This window comes from Podarcis vaucheri (genome assembly GCF_965113315.1).
Source record: "Podarcis vaucheri genome assembly, chromosome: 10".
In the NCBI taxonomy this organism is placed as follows: Eukaryota; Metazoa; Chordata; class Lepidosauria; order Squamata; family Lacertidae; genus Podarcis; species Podarcis vaucheri.
In genome coordinates, this window is record NC_138748.1 from 11,485,559 (window position 1) to 11,509,124 (window position 23,566).

At 46.7% G+C, this 23,566-nt stretch overlaps 1 protein-coding gene across 1 annotated transcript in view; it reads right to left on the minus strand.

Annotated features, from left to right (window-relative positions):
- Window positions 1–1,697: 1,697 nt before the first annotated feature.
- Window positions 1,698–23,566, minus strand: part of CERK (ceramide kinase) — a 50,282-nt gene continuing 28,413 nt past the window's right edge. Inside the window, exons 7-13 of the mRNA XM_082239733.1 lie at window positions 19,612–19,686; window positions 18,532–18,684; window positions 17,475–17,580; window positions 14,418–14,488; window positions 11,891–12,099; window positions 8,645–8,853; window positions 1,698–6,868 (exon numbers count right to left, since the gene is read on the minus strand). Of these exons, the coding sequence (XP_082095859.1) occupies window positions 6,784–6,868; window positions 8,645–8,853; window positions 11,891–12,099; window positions 14,418–14,488; window positions 17,475–17,580; window positions 18,532–18,684; window positions 19,612–19,686 (908 nt within the window). The 3' untranslated portion in view covers window positions 1,698–6,783. The remainder of the gene's footprint in view (window positions 6,869–8,644; window positions 8,854–11,890; window positions 12,100–14,417; window positions 14,489–17,474; window positions 17,581–18,531; window positions 18,685–19,611; window positions 19,687–23,566) is intronic.

Sequence of the window (23,566 nt, forward strand, 5' to 3'; positions counted from 1 at the left end):
GGCTGTACACAATGACGAAATAGTATGCTTTCTGTCATTGACTGGACCTCTGGGATTTCTTATCTACGCTCCATAATTTATTTATTTTTTTAAAGGTGAGGGCCTCAGCTCACACAGTGTAAATTTGAGGGTTTCCCCCCCCACATCCATCCATACAGGCGCTAGAAATTATATCTTGCTACGTTTAATGAATCAAAAACGTATGTTCCTCTAAAACGGTTAAGTGCTGACTTGCTAACCTCAAAGTACTGCAGGTTTTGTACACCCTGTAGAAATTATAATTTACTTTGCTAGCTGAGGCTGAGGCTTTCAACGCCTTCAAATCATTCCACACTGCAGACTCCAAAATTATGGGTGTTTATGCATTTTTCTTCTGATTTGAATACTTTCAGTTCCTAGGCAATACTTAAAACCTTTACTTTCGTTACTGAGTAGACATAAACAGGGAAAACTAGCAAATGGGCTGAGGGTCGTATACTTCACATGATATTTAACTAAAGATTGTTTATTTACAGTACTCTAGCCCAGTGTGGAAAGAGGAGTCACATGCTATCTGCCAAAGCTACATTTGACCATATACATGCCTGTCTGTCTGTCTGTCTGTCTGTCTATCTATCTATCTATCTATCTATCTATCTATCTATCTATCTATCTACAGTGGTACCTGAGGTTAAGTTCGTTCCGGAGGTCCGTACGTAACCTGAAACTGTTCTTAACCTGAAGCACCACTTTAGCTAATGGGGCCTCCTGCTGCCGCCGCACTGCCAGAGCACGATTTCTGTTCTCATCCTGAAGCAAAGTTCTTAACCTGAAGCACTATTTCTGGGTTAGCGGAGTCTGTAACCTGAAGCGTGTGTAACCTGAAGCGTATGTAACCTGAGGTACCACTGTATCTATCTGAAGTAGGGCAGAATGCAACAGTCACAGTACACCATTCCAGTGGACAAGAGTTTTGGACACATTTGTTGGGAATGTAAATATAAAAATATACTTTGGGACAATATCTAAATCAATAAAATAAATGAGGAATCCACACTTCCAAATTAAAATTAGATCCTCTGCCCCCCCCCTTTCGGACTGGGCAAAATAATAATCCCAAAGATACTGAGAAATGATTTGGTGGCAACTCATATATTAATTGCTATACACTGGGAAAAGGAAATTCCCATCCATGAAGGAATAGGTCTTAGCTGTTTTGACACAGGGTGTATACACATAATATCATGTATGATAAAAGGTTATGGGAATGTGCACTAAATGCTCAAAGAGCTGTTTAAGTTCATAAAATACTGAATAACAAATCTCAACATAATAATGCCAGAGCAATATGAGAAATAATTTTCTATGAATCAATATATCAGATAAACGCTAGAAACTCTTAAACCTAATTTTCTATATCACTCTGTTTTTTTGCGTTAACTTATGGAAATACATAAATTATTTGTGATACAATCTCCTTTTCTTTCCTGCTTCTTTTGATCAAGTATGTCTCCACTGTCATTTGGCTTTCGTGTTCATTTTTGGAATGGTAGTAAGTATTTGTTTTATAATGTTTGGTTCCCTCTGCCCTTTTTTTCTTAAGGTCTGGAATATAACAGCAGCAACAACATCGCTGAGCTGGGAGAGAATTCTGGGAAAAGGCTGTCCATCACCTTAACAGAGAAACTTGAACACCAAACAGAAAAGCACGCACAACGTCTGCCACGTAGCTGTTTATTTTGAGAAGAGTTTCTTTCCATCACTCAAGAACAAAACGTTGCTTTTCAATCCTGAAACCAGCAAGATTGATATAAAGAAAAAACAAAACCCCACAAGCCAACATGGAGTCGTCGTCCCCCATCAACAATGATCATGTTGCAACATTCTAGTTTTTTAACTCCATCTTAAACAGTCAGATACAACCCAGTCTTTGCTCATGTATTAGGCAGCGACCCTCAAAATATTCAGTGGGGCTTATTATTCCCAAGGAAACACGCATAGGATCACCAGCTACAGGTACAGAGCTTTCTTCCTAACATGGAATGCACCCCATTAAAAGAGGACTGTGCTTTTGTTAACATATGAAGCTACTCAGATATACAGCAGTTTGAAGCAACATGCTTGATTCTCAAAATGTTGACTCTTTAGCCTAACTTGCAGGGACTGAGCTGGGTTTTCTAATTCTCAGCAGTCACTTGCGCAACACTGCGTTTATTCGACACCAGCAGTGAGGATCCTCTAGCCTAGGGGTCAGCAAACATTTTCAGCAGGGGGCCGGTCCACTGTCCCTCAGACCTTGTGGGGGGCCGGACTATATTCTGAAAGGGGGGGGGGATGAATGAATTCCAATGCCCCACAAATAACCCAGGGATGCATTTTAAATAAAAAGCACACATTCTACTCATGTAAAAACACCAGGCATGCCCCACAAATAACCCAGAGATGCATTTTAAATAAAAGGACACATTCTACTCATGTAAAAACACGCTGATTCCCGGACTGTCCGCGGGCCGGATTGAGAAGGCGATTGGGCCGGATCCAGCCCCCGGGCCTTAGTTTGCCTACCCATGTTCTAGCCTGTGGACCATTTCAGACCTGATACCATTTGACCTGCAAGACCGCTTTGGCCCAAGGTACGTCCAGCTAACCCTTCCCTTTATTTACGTAATAAATGGCATCAGGTGTGGTGCAGGATTGAGTCCTCTGATGCCACCAATGACACCTGGCAGGGGCTCCAAACTTGACCCACGGGCGGTGGCAACCCTGCTCTAGATTACCCGTTCTTTAGAACAGTGATGATTTCTCACAATGGTTTGCCCCTGAACTCCCAGTCGTTTGATGGGTCAACACATCTGCTTGTTAGCCAGAAGGTTGGTGGGATGAGCCCACCCAGGAATGACTGTGGGCAGGATCCGTGCATGGCAGGGGCTGGGGCTGGATGAGCCTTGGGTCCCTTCCAACTCTACAATTCTAAGGCTGGCGTGTTGCGTTCAGCTGGGTAGGTTCACAAGTCGTGCAGACCCACCTTAGCACAAAAGCCTGCAAACACGTCTGCCTGCCGCACGGGACACTGGAGACCTCCTGCTAACCTACCAGCGATCTGAAATGGTTGCTATTTCTAAAGTAGCTGTAGGCTAGGATACCGAAGCGCTTTGACAATAATACAGAACCAGTCCAAAAGCCAAACAATTAACAACAAACCCAGAAAATTTGGTTCAGTATAGGTCTAAGCAGTTTTTTTTTAAAAAATCAAGCCACATCAAAGAATGATTACTTCACTTGATTCTTCTGATTGTGCAAACTGGCTTCAACCAAGGAGTCTGGATAGCTCAGCTGGTTAGAGTGTGGCGCTGGCAATGCCAAGGTTACAGGTTCGATCCCCATATGAGGCAGCTGCGTATTTCTGCACTGCAGGCAGCAGACTAGATGAACCTTTCCAACTCTAGAATTTGTTGATTCTAAGGAGTTGTTGGCCATGATCCTAAGTTGTTCCTCCGATCATGTAAGGGGAGGAGGGGGGGATATTTCTGCCAACTCTCCCTTCCACCTGCAGTCCACTACACCAAATCCTCTACCAGTCCCAAGGGTGACCCAGCCTCCAGGGACTGCAGAGAAAAGGGAAACCATGTCCTGTGTGCACGAACTCTGTTGCATTCATGGAAAGAAAATGAAGACCCAAGCTATTTTGTTTTCATTTAAAGCACGTTTTGCAAGTGGACAATCTGCTGGTGTCTTGTGTCAGTTACTTCCACTTTGTCTCTTTTCGGCATCTCCCAGGCCCTGCGGAACAGCTGTCTGGCCTTACAACCCTTCCAGACAATCCTTTATTCCCTCCCAGAGATGGACAGAAGGGCATCACAGTATGTTTTTGTACGCCAAGGTGTTCTACGCAACACCCTATTGCTTTGAAGCCAGGGCTGTGTGTTTGAATTGCATTGATAAGTTGCAGGCGTGGCTCCGCTCACGCAACAAAGGGGTTTCAGTTATAACTTGGGGAGGGGGAAAATTGGAGTGAGTGACGGCTGGAGAACTTTGATACAAGGGAGCCTTTAAATCAACACGCCAGCTACAAAGCCATCGTAATTCAGCTGGCCTTTTCAAACACACGCACAGCGTTTGGTTTCAAGCAGCTCCCAAGGTGGAAATTACCGTATTTCTTGCTCTATAGGACGCACTTTCCCCCCTCCAAAAATGAAGGGGAAATGTGTGCGTGTCCTATGGAGCAAATGCAGGCTCCTTGGCTTCAGCGATAGCAACAGGAAGCCTCCGAAGCGCAGAGGGAGCGCTCCCTCCGTGCTCTCCAGGCTTCGCGTTGCTTTCGCTGAAAGCGCCAACTGAAGCTTCAGGCAGCTGACGCTTCAAGCAGTTCACCCCGCGCTCTGAAGGCTTGCGGATAGCAGCCTGCAGCCTGAGGAGTGCAGCGCCAACTCCCGCTGCGCTCCCCGGGCTTCTGGCAGCTGTCCGCAACCCTTCGGAGCGTGCCCCCTGCCCCACAAGCTCTAGGAGGGGCAGCAAGGCTGCACACAACCTTGCCGCCGCTCCCGGACCTGTTCTGGGGGCTGGGGTCGGGGGAAGCTCAGGCTTCCCCCGCCCCAGCCCCACGGCTAAAAACGAAGCCAAGACAGCGAGCGGGATCCCACTAGCTGTCTTGGCTTCTTTGCTCTTTGGGGCTGGGGGGGAAAATTATTTGCCCCCCTTTATTTCCCCCCTAAAAACTAGTTACGCCCTATGGTCCGGTGCGCCCTATGGAGCGAAAAACACGGTATTTGCACAAGGGCACCAGTGGTGCAAAACGACATCCCGGCCAACTTTGCACTTAACAACAGAGGGAATAGTCCCAGCTGGCAGCCCAGTGGGACTTTATGGAGCGTCAGGGGCACTGCCATATCTGCAGCCCTGATGGGGCTGGGTTGGAGGCAGGCAGATTGCTATGCCAGCCTGGAGCTGGTCCGTAAGGGCTCGGCTGTGCCCCTGGGAAGACCTGCTGATGCTGTTAACGGGGGTCCTGCTGTAGGCTCACTAAACTGGCAGCAGCCGGTGAGAGCCGATGGTGGCTGGCTAAGCCAACCCGCTCCATTGCCTGGCAGCCATAAGCGACAAGGAACTCCATGCAAGTGAGTTAGCTTGCTGCAGGAGGAACAGTTCCTCCTCTACTGGTCCACTTGATTTCTGTACATGGGAAGGAAAATTGCTTCATAAATAAAGGTAAAGGTAAAGGGACCCCTGACCATTAGGTCCAGTCATGGTCGACTCTGGGGTTGCGGTGCTCATCTCACTTTATTGGCCGAGGGAGCCGGCGTACAGCTGCCGGGTTATGTGGCCAGCATGACTAAGCTGCTTCTGGTGAACCAGAGCAGCGCACGGAAATGCTGTTTACCTTCCCGCTGGAGTGGTACCTATTTATCTACTTGCACTTTGACGTGCTTTCGAACTGCTAGGTTGGCAGGAGCGGGGACTGAGCAACGGGAGCTCAGCCCATGGCGGGGATTCAAACTGCCGACCTTCTGATCAGCAAGCCCTAGGCTCTGTGGTTTAGACCACAGTGCCACCTGCGTCCCTACATACATAGCTAGCTTGAAAATGCAGGGGTCCGACAGAGGGGAGGATGCATCACTCCATCTGTCTTCCACTTCCTAGAAGGATCCTTTCCCACTTTAACACTAGCCTGCTATGTGGCTGGCATCCTGTATTTTCATGCTGGCTACAAAATAAACGACTATGCCTTTCTGGCCAGTATGGAGATGCATGATAGCAGCCTCTTAGCAGTCTGATATTTTTGGAGTGGTGGTGGCGGTGGTACCAGGGGGCAGCAAGCTAATAAGGTTGAATTACTGCCTAGTTGTTATTGGAGCATAGTCACAGGAGGAAGGGCGAAAATAAAGCATGAAAATGCAAGCCATTTGCTCCCTCCAGGCCCACGCAGAGGGGCCCCCAGCCAGATACACTTGCCCCAGGCCTCGGAGATCTAAGCTGGCCAAGGGGCTCTGCTAGGGACCGGCTGCTTTTTTGTTTGGGTTGAGTAACTTTATTCTAGCAGGACTCCTGCCCTGGGGCCTCTGACAAGCTACGCTCGCCCTGCTTTGTATCAAATATTCAAGTCTATGTACACATAGCGGCTTAAAATGCAGTGAGGTCATTCGTCCCTCCTGTCACATTTGCAAATGTACAGACCAGAGAGGGGTTTGGGGCGCTCATTTCCTGGTTTGAGTCCTAGTCGAGGAAGCTGCCGGCATGTGCACAACAGCTATCGGAAGTGGACGCACCTCAGCTTAACCTTGGCTTGTGTTTTCAAATCAGGGGGAAGCTGGTTTGAGGTCCCTGGTGCCAACTCTGTGGGGCCAAGGTTTATTCACCCCCAAAAAAAATATCTGTGGGGTCGAGCACAGAGCCGAGAGTGGCATGCCTTCAGTGGCCGGCTCCAGAGCAGCTGCCAGTCACTGAAGCTGCACCCTGTTGGGCTCCGCACTCGACCTCCTCCTGCCGGTGTGATGTCACACGCATGCATGATGTCACAAGCACACTGGGCCCCCTCAATTTTGGGCGCAAGTTGGCGCCTCTGCTTGAGGTGATGTGTACACAGCCTCGCTTTCTTCACAAAACAGTAGCCTGACGTGCATTAAGTCTAAAATCTTCGAAGGCATTCGCAGAGAATGCATATTACCAAAATGGATTCTTTTACCACAAAAACGTCTTCGGCTTTAAAACGTTTATTGACGGGCCTGAGACGCTTGTTCGTCCAGGCGGTTGCCTTCCGTTGCTTGCTTTTCGTTTTGTTTTATGGAGAACGGGCTTCGGTTAACTTGCTCAGCAGAGCTGCCTCTGAACTGCTTCAAGTTTGGAGTTCCTCTCTATTCCTCTTGCAAACAGTTTCATGAGTTGGCAGTGGACCCTGCAAAAGGGAAGAAAAGTACGGAATAAATGCAGATGTATTAATTGTGAACTAGGCCCGTCATCAGGAGGAGCAAACCCCTTTGCTCTTCCAGGGGAACTGGTTGTTTCCAATGGCACCCCGGAGAAAGTCAGAGAAAGTCATGGTTGCCTTGTCATATTGGTGGTGAAGAGCTTGCGTTCCCTAGATGAGAGGCAGGGAATAAATGACCAGGGCTGTTGTGGATTTTTTTCAGAGATATTTAATTATGTTACTTAAAATGTGGCATTATTATGGTTGCTATTATTAGTACAGTTGTACTCGAACGCCTTGTGACTTGAACATTTTGGCTCCCAAACTCCACAAATCTGGAAGTGAGCGTTCCAGTTTGCAAACATTTTTTGGAAGTCTAATGTCCGACACGGCTTCCGATTGAATGCAGGAAGGTGCTGCAGCCAATAGGAAACTGAGCCTTGGTTTTCAAATGTTTTCAGAAGTCAAACGGACTTCCGGAAACGATTCCGTCTGAGAACCAAGGTACGACTTGAGTATTGTTCAGTTTGGAATGTGGAATATTGCATTACATTTCTTCCACTGATTCCCTTTTGGTTGGGAATTACAAACCACTTACAGATTTCTGCAGAACTATGAAAGAAAAGAAAACATTGTGGCCACAGTCCAGCCAAATTTGGGGTCAGTTCCCACAAACATACATCAGGACTCATTAACTGAACATCCACTCGACTAGTCTTTATATTCCTCAAGACATAGGGCCAAACTACGTGTGATGCTAAACATGCAGCGAGGGGTTGCATGTGCCATTTTGAAACTGTAAAAGCAGCTGCTGGGTCCTCTGAATTAGGATAAAGACTGTGAGACAGAGGCTTTAACTTCCTCCTCCCTCACTGAGGTGCCAATGAACTGTAACTCTGCCTTCCTACTGCAATGCGCTCTACGTGGGGCTACCTTTGAAGGTGACACAGAAACTAAAACTAATCCAGAATGCGGCAGCTAGACTGGTGACTGGGGCGGCCGCCGAGACCATATAACACCGGTCTTGAAAGACCTACACTGATTCCCAGTACGTTTCCGAGCACAATTCAAAGTGTTGGTGTTGGCCTTTAAAGCCCTAAACGGCCTCGGTTCAGTATACCTGAAGGAGCGTCTCCACCCCCATCGTTCTGCCCAGACACTGAGGTTCAGTGCCGAGGGCCATTGCGAGAAGCAAAGCTACAGCGAACCAGGCAGAGGGCCTTCTCGGTAGTGGCGCCTGCCCTGTGGAATGCCCTCCCATCAGATGTCAAAGTGATAAACAACTACCTGACATTCAGAAGACATCTTAAGGCAGCCCTGTTCAGGGAAGTTTTTAATGTGTGACATTTTAGTGTATTTTTGGTCTCTGTAGAAGCCGCCCTGAGTGGCTGGGGAAACCCAGCCAGATGGGCGGGGTACAAATAATAAATTATTATTATTATTGTTGTTGTTGTTGTTGTTGTTGTTGTTGTTGTTGTTGTTATTATTATTATTATTATTATTATTATTATTATTATTATTATTATTATTCCCCCCAACACAGGAAGTTGCTATTCAGCACAGAGGCAGGTCTGAAAATTCAAGCATGTTATGACCTCTCGTTTTCAAGACTTCCCATATACGGCTTTGTGTGTGCGCCAAATAACAGATTTTTATCTGCTGTGGAGACCATTTTTTTGCAGTTCCCATCAATTAAGGAGCAAGTGAAACTGTTGCATCTTTAAAAGCACAGATCCTTTTTTCCCCGGAAAGGAAGATACTCACATGACTTCAATTGTTGAACAATCCAGCGTCTCTCCGTCGCAGTTCCAGGTGCTGCTAGGAGGAAGGCAACAGCAAGCAGGGTGGTCTCTGCAGAAATGGCCAAAGCGATTCTTCTGCATTTTCTTGGCATCGCAGTCACCGTCCTCTAAATGTTTCGATGTAAACTGAAACTTCTTGATCCGATAAACCTCCACAAAGCTGAAGTCAAACTGCAGAGAAGGGAGAAGAGGCAATCTGTTGCGTTTGTTGACTCAAAACTCAGCAAACCGCTTCTGTTAGTTCAAAGCAAGCCAGAGTTCAGTATAAAGAAAGATGCAGGTCACGGATTTCAAATGGCTTCGGCACATCTAAATTGTGACAATATCGTGCAACCCGGACACTGAGGTCCAGCTCTGAGGACCTTCTGGCAGTTCCCTCACTGCGAGAAGTGAGGTTACAGGGAACCAGGCAGAGGGCCTTCTCGGTAGTGGCACCTGCACTGTGGAACGCCCTCCCATCAGATGTCAAGGAGATAAGTAACTATCTGACATTTAGAAGACATCTGAAGGCAGCTCTGTTTAGGGAAGTCTTGAATGACTGATCTTTTAATCTATTTTTAATCTTTTGTTGGAAGCCACCCAGAGTGGATGGGGAAACCCAGCCAGATGGGAGGGGTAGAAATTTGATCCAAGGTGGGAAGAGTGCACCCAATTATTCTCTCTGCAGTCTTCACAACCCTGGACAGCATTGTTTTTCCCCTGGTACCTGATCCAGTGGCATCCCCGAATACGCAGTTCTCATAGATTGGTTCTCCATAAGTGAGCAGCTGCCATTCATTCCTAGCGGGGGAAAGCAGCAGACTGCATTTCGGAGATGGGCAGTGTGGAAGTGGGGGCACAATATCCCCACCAGCGGCGCAACCGCAACTTTAACCATGAAGTGGGTGGCAGCAACATCCCCTTTTAACTTCCTAAAGGCAGCTCCAGGACTGCAGGAAAGGAGGTGATATGTTCCTGCCCCACTGCCAGGTCCAAAGCTGGGTTAGAAACTTGGAGAAGGGAATGCCAGATGGGAGGAATAATAATAATAATAATAATAATAATAATAATAATAATAATAATGTAATAATAATAATTTATTATTTATACCCCGCCCATCTGGGGGCTTCCCCAGCCACTCTGGGCGGCTTCCAACAAAATATTAAAATACTGTAATACATCAAACATTCAAAGCTTCCCTAAAGATCCCCTCAAATCCTTCTCAGAGTAGGTAGGTCATATTTGGTTTGGCAGTGAGGATAGCAGATCAGGAGCAAGCTCTGAAAAAATGTTATCTCAACCTGCCTAGCATCTCACCACGCTGAAAATGTTTCTATTCCACCAGTCACAATTAAGAACACATCTTTCCACCACAGTTTGCTGATTTCCGATGTTAACTTTTCCATATGGTTTTCTTTCTAATTGTATGGTTTTTGCATACAATCCTGATATTCCATTTACCTTCCTACCACCTATTTATCTACTTGCACTGGTGTGCTTTCAAACTGATAGGTGGGCAGGAGCTGGGACAGAGCAACGGGAGCTCACTCCGTCACGGGGATTCGAACTGCCGACCTTCTGATTGGCAAGCCCAAGAGGCTCAGTGGTTTAGACCACAGTGCCACCCATGTCCCTATAAATGCTGTATTGGTTTGTGAATCATATATGACTTTTGCTGCAATTGGGATGATCAGCTTATATTTTTTAGTTGCTGCTTTGTTAATAGTGTTTTATATATTGTTTTTCTGGTGAATTGTTGATTGCTCTATATGATTTATACAGCGTTTGTGATGTTTGGAAAGATAAACAGTGTTTCCATGTGCTCTGGCTTCCATCACGGTGTCCCATTGCACCAGAAGCGGTTTAGTCATGCTGGTCACATGACCCGGAAAATCTGGCTGCAGACAAACGCCGGAACCCTTGGCCTGAAAGTGAGATGAGCGCCACAGCCCCGTAGTCAAATTCAGTGGACTTAACCGTCCAGGAATCCTTTACCTTTACCTGTGATTTTCTGTTATTGTTATCTGTTGTCTGTAAACCGCTTTGGGATTCACTTGACCGAAAAGCAGTTTAAAAATATAATATATCAAATAAAAATCAAATCAATAGACCCATCCCTTCAATTGTACAGCTCTGGGTGGGGGGTGGGGGGTGGAGTTCTGTTTATTGGAGCCTAATGGAACGCTGGGAGCTGAAATCATTATTTATAGAGTGCCATAAATGGTTGTGGCACTTTGCACTTTGCAGATTTAGGCTAAGTAAAACAAGAAAAGTCTCCTGCCCCAAGGAGTATATATCATACATAAAGTACAGAGCAATGGAGAAACAAATAACTGCCTTGTTTGTAAGTAGCTGTCTTCCTTCGATGTTATTAACCAGTTTTGAATTTGGCCTTTTAAAAAGAGGAAACATAATAGTAATTTTTTTTGGGGGGGTGGATTCTGAAACTCATTTGTCGGCTGTAGGGGGCTGGAACCCAAGGTAGTTCAATATGCATCAGTGCAAGGAGAGAAGAACTGTCAGAGCTGGGAGGCTGCAGCAAACATGTACTATCCAGACAGGGATCTGAGCCAAGATAGGCGAGCCAAGCAGGTGGGCAGTCAAGCTGGTCAGCAAACTCAAGCGCCTGATCCTGAGAAATGAGCAGCTCAGGCCAGATGCTGGACTTCTGACTCCCATCAAGACTCCAGCTAGCATGGCCAAGAATCCGACAACATACAAAGGACCACAACGTCCTCACCGCTGCTGTGCAAAGCCAGGTAGGACCTGTGACCCCTTTGGCCGCTTGCTTCTTGCTGGGAAAGATAGATTTCATACAGCAGTGGAAATCTGGCCAGCTCTCTCCTCTGGCCAGCTTCTGCAATAGCGCGGACAGTATCAATAAAGCACTTGGCTCCCCCAGTCACTACTTTTGAGATTCCTAACACATTACAAGAACTTCCACCTGCCAAACTTTCCCCCTTGCCAGAGACCAATTAGCAGCGCAGAAATCCAATTCAGGCGAGCAGCTGGCAACTCCACTTTTGCCGGAAAGGGTTTTAACGTCATAGCCAATCCAAATCCTTGGTGTTTCTCCTCCCTCTCCCCCACCGCCCCCCAAAAAAACAACTGTTAGGCTGCTATTGGAGCTTCTTTCAAATTATGCCCAATCTACATTTGTGGAGCACAGATCGGCATTAAACATCACCCCATGTTTCAGCCCTTTCAATCCGCCACAGCAGATACACACCTGGTCATCCCGGTTCGTGTGCCTGATGAGATACCTTAGGAAATTGAATCGGGAGCATTTGCGAACCAGAATGAGGTCTGCAGAGCCGTCTGCCAAGTGAGCAGCTGGGGCAAGGCCTTTCGGGCTCCGTGGGCAGGCGCAACTGATATTTGCGGTGTTGATGGCCAGAAACTTTCCTCTGATGACCTTCCATTCTCCTTTGTCATCCCCTTAAAAACACAAACATTTAGTACAGAGACAGTGGGATGGGAGCCACAAACATGACCATTTGGCCACGATTTGGATTTCTAAAGGTGTCTTATGGCATTGCCGGTTCTCTTACGTGTGCAATAATAAACCATGGCACAAATTTATGACACGTTCTTTCGTTAGCAAGCTATCCAAGTTAAAAATTTTCAAATACCGGTTGTCCACAAGGCCAACTGGCTGTGCATATTTGTCCTTTGGAATAGGGCTGCAAACTAACTGGCAAGTGAGGCCAGACAGGAGACAGTGTGTTGACTTGTATCTTCAACAAGGTTTGGATGTGCAGGAATCAGAATGCTTTTTATAGCACTTTTATAGCTGTTGGCACCTGATTCGCTCTCGTTACCTAGAGACTGAATTGCTCTAGAAGAAAAGTTACGGGGCCAGAGGCAAGAGAAGGCAGAGCAATAAGTGTTTCTGCATTGTAAAAAAAAAAGGGGGGGCAACTCTACTTGAAAATAGAAGGTACTGCCAAATAAGTTTTATGATGCTAGAACAACAGGGGTTGGGGCTATCCTCTTCTAGTATGTCTGTGGCTGTACTTTAAAATGGACATGTTGCATCCAGACTAAGCTGGATGCCTTGGTAATGGACTGGATGAGAACCAACAAACTGAAGCCCAACCCAGATAAGACAGAGGCACTGTTAGTGGGCGATTCCCCAGCCTGGAAGGATGGGAGATCGCCTGTTCTTGATGAGGTTACACTTCCTCTGAAGGAGAAGGTTCGTAGCTTGGGGTTGCTCCTGGATCCCTTGCTGTCGCTCGAGGCTCAGGTGGCCTCAGTGGCCCAGAGTGCCTTCCATCAGCTTCAACTGGTGGCCCAGCTACGCCCCTATCTGGACAGGGATAGCCTAACTACTGTTGCCTATGCTCTGGGAACCTCAAGGTTAGATTACTGCAATGCGTTATACGTAGGGCTGCCTCTGAAGATGGTTCAGAAACTTCAACTGGTGCAGAATTCAGTGGCCAGGATGCTCACTCGAGCAAGATAGTTTGAGCCTATTATACTGATCCTGGTCCGACTGCACTGGCTACCAATTAGCTTCCGGGCCTAATTCAAAGTGCTGGTTTTGACCTATAAGGCCTTAAACGGCTCAGGACCGCAATACCCCAAGGACCACCTCTTCCAATATGAACCTACCCAGACCCTGAGATCACCTTCTGAGGCCCTCCTTCGTGTGCCTCCTCCTTGAGAGGTCCGTAGGGTGGCACCATGAGAACAGGGCCTTCTCTGCTGTGGCTCCCCGTCTGTGGAATGCTCTCCCCTGGGAGATTCACCTGGCGCCTTCATGAAACACCTTTAGGCACCAGGCAAAAACGTTCCTTTTTAACCAGGCCTTTTGTTGACTTGATTGACATCCTATGCCTTTTAAAAATGTGGCTCTTTTTTGGGTGTGTGTTATTGGGTTGTTGATTTTATTTTGATTATATATATTGTGGTTTTTATGTTGATCTTATCTGTGAACCGCCCTGAGACCTCTGGTTATAGGGCAGTATGTAAATTCAATAAACAAACAAATAAATAAATCCCTCCCCCTCCCCTTTTATGAAGATCACCTGCTCTGAGACCCCACAGCTAATTCTCCCCTGGCCTCCTCACTGGCCCAAGTAGGATTAATTCAGCCAGCTAGCCCTGGGGATTATCAAATTGATTTTTGATTTTTGAATTTTATTGTTATTCATGTTTTTATACTGTATTTTATGCTGCTTTTATAATTAAGTTTTTAAAAGTGTTTTAAATTTGTTGTAAGCCGCCCTGAGCCCTGTTTTTGAACCGGGAAGGGCGGGGTATAAATAATAATAATAATCTGCAATTTGGTCCTATAAAAACCAATGGAGCAAGTTAGTCATTACTTCAGTCCTTGATTTCAATAGGAGCTCTGTTCAAACAACTACAACTGGCGTCCTAGGTATGTCTGCTCAGAAGCAAGTCCAACCCATTCTAAGTTGGACACTTCAGTGGAGCAAACAGGAAGAAAGAAAAGCACTCACATATGAAATGCAGATTTTGTTTGCAGGGCCCTGTAGCTTCCATCACATCCCTCATCATTCATACCGAATGATCCATAAATGATGACAAGCAAAAAAGCATCACTTTGAAGAAAGCTTACCTGGTCTGAAACCCATGTGAGTCTCTTCTGGGCTTCTGGTTTAATTCAGTTTCTCTAATCATCCAAATTTGCCCTTGCATTTGTTGCTACATCACCCGGTGCATTAAGAGGCCAAATGAACAAATCTGCTAACCATCCGGGTCTGGTCTTCCATATAGTATAAAATTACCTTTAATCTCTCCCCCATTCTTCTTCTGCTCTATCTTCAGCTGTTGTTTACTCTGCTTGCAAATGTGGCACCTGGAGAAGAAGAGTAAACCTCGTTTTTTCCCCTCTGCAGTCTGAACCGGGCATTAATGTTTCATCCGTTTAGCCAGATTGTCTGCAGTATGTCAGGCTGTGTTGTAAGCAACATTTTATATGTCATTTAAATGAGAAGCAAGCTAACCTCTGGAGCAGCCTTTGGGAATTCTGTACCAGAGTCATCTTGAGTTCTGAAGCCACGTTTTCCAAATATTTGAGATTTTGTTTGGAGGCAAACAATGAAATTGATTGCCTCTCTTTGTAATACAGTGGTGCCTCGGGTTACAGACGCTTCAGGTTACAGATGCTTCAGGTTACAGACTCCGCCAACCCAGAAACAGTACCTCAGGTTAAGAACTTTGCTTCAGGATGAGAACAGAAATCGTGTGGCGGCAGCGGGAGGCCCCATTAGCTAAAGTGCTGCTTCAGGTTAAGAACACTTTCAGGTTAAGAACGGACCTCCAGAACGAATTAAGTTCTTAACCCAAGGTACCACTGTAGTTGTCGCATGCTTCAAAATTTCTAGCTGAAGCCCTGCAGTGCTATAATGGATGCCTATCTTTTTTCTTAATGGTTCTTTAAACAAAAAACAAATAAACCCCGAAATAATTTGCAGCCAAAGCATTGCAGGTTCTGAAGAGTTAAAGAAAGCTGTTGACTCTTGTTACTGCTTTTTTCTTGTTGACTTTCACAGTGAACCAACACAGAAAACGATCAGTTGTGCTAGAGCAGGGGTCAGCAACATGCGGCCTATAGGCCGGATGCGGCCCACAAAGACCGTTTTACTGGCCTATGAGCCGTCCCTGGATTGAGTTAGCCACTCGGCGAGTCCCCTGCATGCTGGGCTAAACCGGCACAGCACGGCGCAGGGACTTGCTGAGCAGCGCCGGAAATCACTGTTAGGATTTTTATCTCACCAGCTGCTCAGCAAGCAGCACTATGGTTGTTTATATCATGTGCGTGTCTGAGAGCGTGAGACAGGAAGTCTCAGTACTGTTGGGTACTGCTAGTTTGGATTGGATTGGATTTGTTATCCGGCTTTATCACTACCCTTTAAGGAGTCTCAAAGCGGCTAACAATCTCCTTTCCCTTCCTCCCCCACAACAAACACTCTGTGAGGTGAGTGGGGCTGAGAGACTTCAAAGAAGTGTGACCAGCCCAAGGTCACCCAGCAGCTGTATGTGGAGGAGCGGGGAAGCGAACCCGGTTCACCAGATTACGAGTCCACTGCTCTTAACCACTACACCAAGCTGGTTCTCTCACGCTGGCTAGAGAAGTTACTGTACTTTCACTTCTGTGTGAGATGTTGTTCTGTACTGCTGCTGAGAGAGAGCAGACATGCTGGCAGGTTCTCTGTATATATGGACTGTAAATAAAGCAGTTTATAGCTACTGGTTGTCTTTTTCTTCTGCAATGAGATGCCAGAAGACGAGCGTGCTCCTCTCGGGAGGGAGGGGTCGCTTATCACTGGTTTCTCTGGACTGAGGAAGATTTATAGCCAGAGAGTGACCACCGGAGAGAGGTGGCCTTCCCGGGCGTTTTCCCAACAATCACATCTGTGCATGCGCAGATACCAGAAATTGCGTGTGCGCGTGTCCAGACGCCGGAAATCGCTTCTGCGCAGAAGCAATTTCCGGAGCTGCATTGCTCCGGTCCATGTACAATCTTTGTGGGCGTAATCCGGCCTATGGCAGGTAAACCTTGCCGACCCCTGTGCTAGAGGGGCAATTGGATGACCTCAGAGTGTCCCAACCGTGCCTGAGGTCCGCTAGTGTGGAGCACCCCAATGTCCCTGCTCCTACTGTGGGCAGGGGCTACTGCCTGCAGTAGCCTGCAAAAATAAAACACCTCCCAACAGGGGGTTCCGAAGAGAAAAGGTGGAGCTGGGGCGGCAAGAGATCTTCGGGATCCTGAGCGAGCTCTGCTACCATCATGTGGCAGCAATGATCCCAGGCATCTTTGCTGCAGGAGCAGGCATAGCAAAAGGACATATTTCCCCCCCCCCCACCTTCTGCTCTAGCTGGTGTGAGCATCAACGTTGTGCATGCAATCACGGGTTGGAGGGAGGTCGCAGCTCAGAGGCGGATGAGGGGGAAAGCTGGGAAATCATGGGAGAGCCAGAACAACACCCGCTGACACAGTGTCATTAGAAAACATTCCAGACCCTCCATCTCCCAGAACCTGGCGAGCCTTAAAAGTAGGAGAGCAAAGAGCTCAAAGACAGAGGGCACGTAGCAGCACTCGTAGAAGTGATGAATGAGGAAGTGGGAGAGGGGGGGTGGAGATTCGCTCGGGACAACATCATTATCCAAGAGGCTGAGTTCTATAGCCTCTCTCTGTAAAGAATGAAATTAAAAAGGATGGTAAGAAACCTTTCCTTGTCTTTATACAGTGGTACCTTGGTTCTCAAACACCTTGGTTCTCAAGCAACTTGGAACCCAAACACTGCAAACTTGGAAGTAAGTGTTCCAGTTTGTGAACTTCTTTCAGAAGCCAAACGTGCTCCGTTTTGAAAGTTACACTTCCGATTTGAGTGCCACACTTCCGTTTTGAGTGTTACACTGAGATCTGTCTGTTTTTGCTATTTATTTTGCGTTTTTGTTTTTCTGAATGTGTGGAACCCAGTTCAGCTACTGACTGATTGATTGCGTGACTGAGGTATATTGTTTATTGCTTTCATTTTATGGATCAATGGTCTTGTTGAGATAGTAAAATTCATGTTAAATTGCTGTTTTGGGGCTTGTTTTTAACAGATTAACCCATTTTGCGTTACTTCCTATGGCAAAATGCGCCTTGGTTTTGGAATGCTTTGATTTTGGAACAGACTTCCGGAACGGATGAAGTTTGAGAAGCAAGGTACCACTGTACTTTCTTGGGCAACCAGCTGGGAGCTGCTGGGAGCATCCTGACAACTCAGTGCAGTGACCTGGGAGCCAGATGTGCTAAAAACAACAACCCCCGAATGCAATATAGTTTAGCCTACCCACTTCTGCAGTGCTTCTTATCTCTTGGAGACCCCACGGCATGTGATGCTGGTAGAAGGGATATTGTTCCCTCGTAGTAATGATGAGAGAGAAAGGTCTTGAAACCTGGGGGGGTGAGGAGAATTAAGAAACTACGATGTCTTATAAACCAACACAAATTATTTCTGTCCATTCTGCTAATTCTCTTGCAGAAGTGCACGGAGACACTCGCTCTGCCATCTTCTTATTGATTTTTTTGATATCCCAAGCTTGTTGCTTCCTTCTCCCACCGTTTGGCTCTGTAATGGGTATGAGTTACTCGTGCGTAAACTGGTGCCTTTCTCGGTTAATTTGCCTTGTTAAAACTTTATGACTGCACAGCCCCTTCTCATGGTGGCTGCCTCAGTCACTGGCAGAATCCGTCAGTGGGCATTTCTTGAACCTCTTCCAACATAAAAGTTGTTTGACACCCAGTCTCCTCCTCCTCTCACTGCGCGGGAGTCTTCTGCGCAGGGAGGGCGTGGGCAGCGGAGGACCTGGGCTCTCCTCACCGATGTCCAGTGAAGAGTCCTGGAGCCCTCTCTCCAATTCCCCCGTCTGCCCCCCTTTATCCCCGGTGTTGCGCTGATTGGCTTCCCCCTCTACTGAGCTGTTTCTCCCCCTGCTGCTGGGTCCTTCGCCAGCATCATCTGGGAGCCTCCCCTTCACCTCTCGCTCCGATGTCAGTTCCCTGACAGGCTCATATGCAGTTGTATATTTAAGCATTAGCCTGGCAGCTTCAGTAGGAGATGGCACCGCATGCAGTGGTTGGCAGAGGAAGGGTCTGGCGCCTTCTGTCTCCCATGTGGTGGGAGCCCCCGTGCCCATAAGTGGGCTGCTAACAGACGGATGAACCCCTCTGCCTTTCCTTTGCCAGCCCTCAGGAAGCCCGTAAACATTTTTGCAGACTGGTAACATTCACAGCCTTTTTATAGCAAGGCTGGCTCAGTAATGGTTGTCCTTAGAGAAAAATACTGGTTTTATTGGCAACTTGGTTCTCTGCAGGTTCATACAGAAGGACGAAATACGAAAGGTTACCTGAGAGGTCGTATCTGACGGGTCCCATCCAGCGTTTCCCCTCGCTGTCTTTTAATATATCGCCGTAAAAACCATACCCCAAGAGGGAGACAAAGTATTTCAGTAACGTGTCGTGGTGATGCACTGAAGAGACATCGAGAGGCTGAGTGTCTCCTGTCGACAAGAGACAATTCAGTTTATAAGGGAGGCTGCAATTGCATCAGTCTGAAAGTCCAGCATTGAGGCAAAAGGTAAAAGACCCCTGGACGGTTAAGTCCAGTCAAATTCGACTATGGGGTTGTGGCGCTCATCTTGCTTTTGGGCTGAGGGAGCCGGTGTTCGTCTACAGCCCAATTTTCCGGGTCATGTGGCCATCAGGACTAAACCGCTTCTGGTGCATGGAGCACCATGACGGAAGCCACAGCACACGGAAATGCCCTTTACCTTCCCTATTTATTTACTTGCGCTGGTATGCTTTCAAACTGCTAGGTTGGCAGGAGCTGGGACAGAGCAAAGGGAGTTTACAGGATTCGAACCGCCGACCTTGCAATTGGCAAGCCCAAGAGGCTCAGTGCTTTAGACCACAGCGCTATTTGCATCCCCAAATCCAGAACTGAACTGAGAGATAAAGAGAGTGTTTGCTGCATGACACTTTGGGTCTGTGAGAGTGATGGAGAACAACAATTGCTCAGTGGAACTAATTCGGCCATTTGGGGGCAAACCACATTCAGCCTGCCAATCACTTGTCGCCATGTGAACATCAGGCACGGGAAAGTTAAAATTATAGCTAACAGCTATGCCGAAAAAGTTTCTACATTGACCGACACATTAAGGCAGGACACCTCACAGAATTCAGGTGCCAGAAACAGCGTTAACTAATAATTGTACATTCTATGAAGAATGCTTCTCTGTGACTGTCTGACAGAGAAATATTACATAACACGTATTCGTGCCATCACGCCACCAGTGGAATGGTCTCTGATGTGTACCCAGTCTGGGAGGGGGAAAGACATGACCGGAAAATACAGAAACAGTGTAAAATTGGTGGACATTCCCCTGGAAACGCCACCCAGGGCACAAAATCCATAGGCGGGGACTTACCCACAATGATATGCAAGGCTGAAGTTACTGGATCATTGATGCCAACCGTTGAATAGCAAACACAGTCCGTTGAACCTGGAAAAGGATTTTACAGCACGGTGAAGACACATAAAGAAAACAGCCATTGCTTTCCCCTACCCCCAAACCCACGATCATCTCTTGTCCCTATGAACTGGCTCACTTGCTTGAGTTATCTAGAGCTGTGCTTATCTTGAAGCGCCAAGGTTCTGTGCTGTCTACTTGCGCTGTGTGCTTTGTAGGAGTGAGTCAGAGGATGAGAGAGAGGAAGGAACTACCTTAGGGTAGTAAATAGTTTTGCTTAGCTGCCTGTGGTGCTCTGGGCGATCAGGCAGGAAGATATTTTGAAGCCTTCTCTTCCTTTTAGGCTATGAGTGAGCACTGTAAGCAGGTGGGCAACTCTTTTTGCAGTCCAGTAACCTTTCTGAGGTTTTCTTTACTCATTTCCAGTCCGGTGATTCTAACTTAATGACAGGGATCTTCAAAACCCGTTGTGTGAATCCAAATCTGTACAATGTACTGTGACTTAGGGCAGATTCCTTTTGGACGTTCTCCTGCAAAAGCCTTGCTTTAAAAAAAAGAAAAGTATTAACTAATTAATAAATTTTACATCCCCCCGCCATCTTTCCTCCGAGGAGCTCAAGGTGGTCTGCATGATTTTCCTCCTCCCAATATTATCTACCTTGTAGGCTTTTTAATTGAACTTTGTGATTTTACAGTTGTAACGCATTTTTTAGTCTTACTGCATTGGATTTCTTGTACGCTGCTTAGAGACGACTGGGATCAAGTGGTTTACAAATTGTTGAAATAAATAGGTAATCCGGTGAGCTTCATGGCTGACTGGGGTATCTGAATTCTGGTCTCCTAGATCCTAGGCCAACGCTCTAACCACTACTTCACACTGTCTCTCGATACTTATTTCCGTGAGTCTTGCACGGCAGTACACAGATAAAAATGAATGACAGAAATACTGAATGCTTAAAATGTGCCAGAACTGGGAATGACATTCCGGATAAGTCTTGACCAGGACAGAATAGACTGAAAGTATCACTTCCCATGGTGATATTTCTTTTAATGCAGCCTAAGATCGCATTCGCTTCTTTAGCAGATGCATCACACTGCTGGCTCGTGTTCAGCTTCGCAGCCAGTCAAGACCCCTGGATCCTTTTCACACAAGCCAGGCCTCCTCCATCTTTTGTTTCTGCTCAGCTTTGCAATGAAGTTCAATACATCTGTGTACATTGACGTTCACCTTGTTGGTCCGCCCAGCATTCCAGACTTGAATCTGTTTTCTATGGTGTTCGCGATCGGTCTCAGCTTCAAGTCATCCACAAGTCTGCAGCATCCTTTCTACGTCTGCATCCAGGTCATTTATAAACCTGTTAAATAGCACAGGCCCAAGAACTGAGCCCTGGAATTCCTGAAAACAGACGTATATCCCCCCCCCCCCCCCGCTTCTCGGACATATACTAAGGAAAGCTGGCTGCTCCATTTAGGTGACTTGTCAACGTTCGCTAGCGACTATCTGAACTGTCAGACACTTTGAATTTTCCCCTCTTGGGACTGTCAGCTTTCACATGCGAATGTCGACATATGCTGAATATCCAAAATGTGACGAAACAGGATGGAATTGCTTAGGGCATGGTAATGGCCCTGGGACAGCCGAATGTAGAATTTTCTTCCTTTCCATTCAGCAGACAGGAGAGACATTTCCTTCCCTCGCCTCTCTTGCTAACCGTTTTATGCAGTTTGACAGGACAAAGTCGTGGTGTTTGCTTTCTCCTTGATAACTCAGGCAGGAGGGTCAACGCAATGTTTCAAGAGAGGTGTAGAGGGAGATTGATCTGTTGTTAAAGAGCTGCGGTGGAAATCCTTTTGTCAAGCTGGTGCTGTTTGTCCAGGGCAGAACAAAAGAATTAGGCTTAGTGCGTGCTTAAGCAAAATTTTGATTTGTCAGGCAGGTGGGTGGAATGAACTCAGCTAAACGGAGGGAAAAGACAGGAACAGTTTGAGCTGCCCTTTACAGAGCAGACCAGTGAATTCATACCAACGAAATCTCTGCAAGTTAATAAACATCAAGGTTATATCAAGCAGACATTTCTGACCTGGGGAGATACACCCATGACATTTTGAGTCCGAAAGCAAAGGTAATATCAAGCGGATATTTCTGACCCGGGGAGATACATTTTGACTCCGAAAGCCCACCCAAAAACCCCTGATTCATTTGGGTTCAATTTTTGATTGCGGCACTTCTCTCCATCTAATAAAAGCTGAAAATCATAATAGGACTTCCAAGCAACAGAAGTGTGTTTTTAAGGCAGAACATAAGGAAATCAATCCAATGGGGAAAGAGTCATTCTGGAAACGAGACTGAAATTCAGAATGTAACTTAGTGCAAATAAGATAAAATATTGTAAAACTAATAACAGCCTTGTTAGCTTAGAAGCCCTACCTTCTCATCCTGGGTGTATGGGGACTAGAGAAGTTATTCCTTTCTGAGACCCTCCTCACTGGAAAGCCGACTGATATAAGGAAGGAACCCCCCCCCAAATGTGGGGAATGGTGGCCGGGAGAGGGCTTTCTCTGCAGCAGGCCCTAAAATTGTGGAAGTCCCTCCTCACAGAGGTACGACTGGCATCTTTGTTCTATAGTGTCTCTTGCATGTCAAAAACACACCTCCGGCCTTTGATGGTTAAGGCATTTTGTTTTGTGGGACAAAACAAAATATGTTTTGCTGAATTTATATTGTTCTGTGTTCTGCGTGCTTTACTTGGGGTGTTTTTTCTCTCATATAAATGTTTTTATCACTGTATATTCTATTCCTGGTACGTAGGCTGAGATCCTATCTGCCTGCGGGCTGTCTGGCCAGAGTGGTGCATGCTCTAGTTATCTCCTGCTTGGACTACTGCAACACGCTCTATGTGGGGCTACCTTTGAAGGTGACCCGGAAACTGAAATTAATCCAGAATGCGGCAACTAGATTGGTGACTGGGAGTGGCCTCCAAGACCAATAACACTGGTCCTGAAAGATCTTCATTGACTCCAAGTACGTTTCCGAGCACAATTCAAAGTGTTGGTGCTGACCTTTAAAGCCCTAAACGGCCTCGGTCCTGTATACCTGAAGGAGCATCTCCACCCTCATTGTTCAGACCAGACACTGAGGTCCAGCGGTGAGGGCCTTCTGGCAGTTCCCTCGCTGCAAGAAGTGAGGTTACGTGGAACCAGGCAGAGGGCCTTCTCGGTAGTGGTGCCTGCTCTGTGGAACACTCTCCCAGCAGATGTCAAGGCAATAAACAACTATTTTACTTTTAAAAGACAACTGAAGGCGGCTTTGTTTAGGGAAGTTTTTAATGTCTGATGCAGTATTTTTTAAATATTCAGTTGGAAGCCACCCGCCCTGGGTGAAGGGCAAGTGAGGAATGCTATTTTAAAAATTAACTAATTAAATAAGATGACCGTGACAGAAACCCTGCTAGTGAAAAACAGGTTTCTGAGTTTTGTCCTGGCATGTGACAAGCCCTGCTTAAACTGACAATTAATTTACGTGCCAAAGGTACATCGGTTTTCTGGTGAGCCACTGTTCACCATTGAGCTTTTTAAAAAAATAAAAAATGAATAGTAATTATACACCCTGTGAGTGGCACTATTCGGTTAGATATCCCTTCGATGAGAGGTAGTAGCAGCTGCCACCATCACAATCTCCTTCCACGGAAGGCCCATGGCAGTAACTCAAGTTGCCGCCTAGCAACAAGGAGTGACGGCAAGGCCAATTCCCTCAGCTTCAAGGGACCAATGTTCCTCTCCTCGGCCCATAGGGCATCGGGGCTGGTGGCAGCTGGACTCCGAAACGTCTGGAGGCCACCGGCTTGGAGAAGGCTGGACTACTGCATTAGTGCACTACAGGGGCTGCCCTTGAAGATGGTTCGGAAACTGCAGT